Here is a 4183-nt window from a genome sequence, read left to right as displayed (position 1 = left end):
GGGCCCGGGAGCGGCAGGTGACCTGCCCGCTGCTCCGGCGCTGCAGCGCCTCCGGGAGGCCCACCAGCACCGAGCCCTGCCCGCCGCGGGCCTGCCCGCGCTGGGAGCCCCGCGGCTGGAGCCCGGTCAGGCCCCCACAGATACATCTCCATACTAATAATGCTTCCGTGATTTAATACTATAGATATGATATTTTATTATGTATGACTATATCATTTATTATTTAATATAAAAGTCAAGTATGCAAATCGTTTTTTTTCTCCTTCAATTCTTTTAAGGATGACAGGGTTATAGTCATAGGTATTAAAATCATGATAGTGTCTGTGTCCTGACACGTGTTTGTTAATGTCTGTGTATGTGTGTGTGTGTGTGTGTGTGTGTGTGTGTGTGTGTGTGTGTGTGTGTGTGTGTGTTTGTCTGTGTGTGTGTGTGTGTGGGTGCGTCTGTGTGTGTGTGTGTGGGGGGGGGTGTGTGTGTGTGGGTGGGTGTGTGTGTGGGTGTGTGTGTGTGTGTGTGTTTGTCTGTGTGTGTGTGTGTGTGTGTGTGTGTGTGTGTGTGTGTGGGTGCGTCTGTGTGTGTGTGTGGGGGGGGGTGTGTGTGTGTGGGTGGGTGTGTGTGTGTGTGTGTGTGTGTGTGCATCTGTGTGTGTGTGTGTGTGTGTGTGGGTGGGTGTGTGTGTGCATCTGTGTGTGTGTGTGTGTGTGTGTCCAGTGCTCTGTGAGCTGTGGCGGGGGCGTGCAGCAGAGGTTGATGGAGTGCGTCAGCGTGGAGGACTCGGCTGTGATGGATGACGCCCTGTGTGACGAGATCCCGCGGCCAGACACACATGGGAAGTGCAATCTCCAAGAGTGCAAGGACCGAACAGGTGCAAATCACTCACAGTCTACTATTTTACCCTCTAGTCATTGAGCACTTATATCCAGAGCAAATTACAGTGTATCCCTTCAGATAAATGTACTTAATGAGCAGATAGGTTGCCAAGGATAGGTAGGCTACAGACATTGCGGAATTGAACCCAGAACCTTTTGCCTGGGGGGTCAAACACCCTAACCACTAGATTTATCCAGGTTTCAACCTGGTCCTATGCATTGACTCCATAATGTATTTGAAACTCCCCCTTCCTTTAGCATATATCGATCAATATCACTTTGCTGTGACATAGTTGGTTGTATGCTGGAATCTACATCCACGGTTCGTCCGTCGCAGTTGTTTTCGCTACCTCTTTTTCTGAACACCCCTTCCTGTCTTTTTGGTTTCAGCCGCGCCGTGTAAGAAGAACAACATCTCCTCTCGCTTCTGTGACAAGCTGAAGCTGCTGGGTCGCTGCTCCATGCGCTCGGTCCAGAGACAGTGCTGTGTGACCTGTGGGGCATAAGGCACAGTGCACGCTGACCCCAACCCTCACCTCAATCCTGACCCCAAAGGCCCCCGATATAGCCACAACAAAATCTAAATGGGCTTGTTCACGTAGGCTCTCGAACCGCTGTCAAAATCCAACCATTTCAACAAAGTGAAATGACGTCACTGCTATCTGTGGGCTGTTCAATAACACGTGTTGCAGCGAGGCTGGACGTAGTCTTCCACATGGTGCCGTTGACCAATCGTAGGCAGTGACGTGTCGGTGCGTGTTTGTAAAGGGTTCAGCAAGTTCGGCTGTGAGCCCCCGTCCCTTCACTCACCGTGGCAATCCAAGCTTGATGTGGTGCTATGATTTTGATGCAAAATTGCACGTTTTTTTGTGGGAACAAGACAATTTCGATTTTGTTTGAAGAATAGCAGATATGATCCCTGCAGGGATCATATCCCATTCCATGGAAAAATCCGTGCTCACTACTAAAAACAGACATACCTCTAGAAGCAATCAGAGTGCCTATTTCAAATTATATTCCTATCAGGATGGGTTCCTGAGATAATTTTCCCTTTAAGCCTCTGTCCAATAATTAGTGGACAAATCATGTTTTTTAATCACATTATCACAACCTCAAGAATCTGTGTTTTAGAAGTTGTTACAGAAATCCAGTGGAAGTATTTATTGGACTTATTGGTGTGCTATTGTTTTAAAATGGCATTCAGCAATATTTTTGAAAAACAGAATTAATCAATCGAAATGCTTAAATAAATAGTCTCCCTTTGTCACCTTAAGTCCCCAGGATGAACTGTGTTCAGTTGAACCCCAATAAGAAAATTAGGAATCATAATACTTTGGTGAGCTCATAAGGGACTAAAATATTATGGAACCCAAGATATGAAACCACTGGTCTCTGTTGAAAAAGCACTATCTAAATATGGTTTCTTGTGTTTATATTCCTTCCTAGTCACAGCCAGACTTTACTTGAGGATTATATATAATTGTATTATATCGTATAAAATTGTTAAATGCAGAATGTAAATATAAAAAATGGTGCCTTTCTCTACATAAGATAAACAATGATAGTTACCTTTTTATACTTTTAGGTTTAGTTTTGCCCTAGCTTACATCATTGCTCATGTTCTGCGAGCTGGAACAATAAGTTTACACTTGTTACGTGTTGTTTTTCGGGTCAATATGCTGTGATTGTCTATCATATCTTCGGTCAGCGACAGAGCCTGTCCTGTTCCTTATCCAACCTGCGGTGCTCTTCCTGTGTTTGATTGACATTTGAGTTGGACAAATGAGAATGAGGTGTTGCGGGTCATCCCTCTCAGCTCCTAAAGACAGGGGGTGTGTGTTTATGAAAATGAAAAGACGAAAGCATTTACTACTATTGTTATTCAATCGGTCACACATGTCTCAACCAATAAAAACCTTTGCCGTGAAAGCTTTGCAGAACATTTTTATTCCCAACGTTTTTTTAATTTGTGTTTGTTGACGTTCATCGCACTACAAAGCTTTTTAATATGCAGGTTGGTTGCTGACGTGATTTGTATACTCCTTCAAGTAATAACAGTATACATAATAGCTGAAACTCAAAAGTGAGCCTACCTGGATTGACTCAAGCTATTTTATGTCAACTCAATGTCCAAAAATAATATTTTACTCCCCGTTAAACCCCATTTAAGCTGTTAGGGTTAGGGTTAATGTTTGTTCACGTTTGTTAAACTACAGTTAAACCAACAAAACGGTTGTGTTCATTGGTGAGAGTGGAAAGAATGGCACTCGTACTATACCGTGGTATAGTTGGCAACATCTTCTAATTCCAATTCATGACTGCACCATTTTATTTATTATTTTATAATCACATACTTTTATTTTTTTACATTTCTCTCCCATGTTGTTTTTTTAAACGTGACTCCTACCTTTGTAATAAACTATGAAGGGTGAACTACGAATCTGAAGGGGGCTTGTGTAAACATTGTGGGGCCTGTAGGGATGTTATAGGAAAGCGTACTTCTCCCTACCGGTTGATACGCCTCCTGACCTCGCGGGTCCACAAGGTCCTTCTCACCTCGGATGGTCTGCCGCCACTGGATCTGCAGAACCCTCGGCCCCGCGATCTCTTTCACGGATCAGGTTCAAGCTGGCCCACATTTACCAGGCCTGCCGGTGCCAGGATCACCCGACACGAACGCCACCGCAGCTGCGGGTTTGAGCTCAGGAACTGTCGCTCAAGGCCGGGTAGCGCAGAGTTAGTCAGCAGTAATGTAAGGAGTAACAGAACACCGGGCCAATGAGGGATCAGCATGTCCCAGGTGCAGTCAGCACATGTGTGTGTGTCTGTGTGTTAGTGTGTGTGTGTTTGTTTGTGTTTGTGTGTGAGTGTGTGTAGGCCTGCCTGCCTGTGTGTGTTTACAAGACGAAACAAATTGAATGACCTAACATGACACTTAGCCATGTCTTTACTCTATGTTATGTCATTGTGCTTTGCTTAATTGAAACTCGTGTGAGTTAGTTTGGTAGTTTGTAGTTTTTCTATTGGATTCTTTCTTACGTTATTTTATTTTAGTTTTTGTAAATATTCCTTCTCACTCAACCTCCCGGAGAAGCCAGGGAACTCCTTCTTCTTGAACAGTTACAATTCACCCTTGCCATGATGTTCTTTTGCTGAGTGGTTCATCCCGTTTCTGCTAGAGTTCTTTACTAAACCACCATTATGCTGCTATCCATTTGGATTTACGAAGTGGTAAAGTCGCAAATCTCCCAGCTTTCTTGCGGCATTTCACTGAGGCACGCCCCCTTTTGGTCGTAGTATCTCGTCGCTTTCAA

At 44.5% G+C, this 4183-nt stretch overlaps 1 protein-coding gene across 1 annotated transcript in view; it reads left to right on the top strand.

Annotated features, from left to right (window-relative positions):
• Window positions 1-2798, top strand: part of adamts12 (ADAM metallopeptidase with thrombospondin type 1 motif, 12) — a 26143-nt gene extending 23345 nt beyond the window's left edge. Inside the window, exons 22-24 of the mRNA XM_030370707.1 lie at window positions 1-125; window positions 712-865; window positions 1260-2798. The exon at window positions 1-125 is cut by the window's left edge and continues 22 nt beyond it. Of these exons, the coding sequence (XP_030226567.1) occupies window positions 1-125; window positions 712-865; window positions 1260-1375 (395 nt within the window). The 3' untranslated portion in view covers window positions 1376-2798. The remainder of the gene's footprint in view (window positions 126-711; window positions 866-1259) is intronic.
• Window positions 2799-4183: the final 1385 nt, after the last annotated feature.

This window comes from Gadus morhua, chromosome 11 (genome assembly GCF_902167405.1).
Source record: "Gadus morhua chromosome 11, gadMor3.0, whole genome shotgun sequence".
In the NCBI taxonomy this organism is placed as follows: domain Eukaryota; kingdom Metazoa; phylum Chordata; class Actinopteri; order Gadiformes; family Gadidae; genus Gadus; species Gadus morhua.
This window is presented reverse-complemented; position numbering and strand designations above follow the sequence as displayed.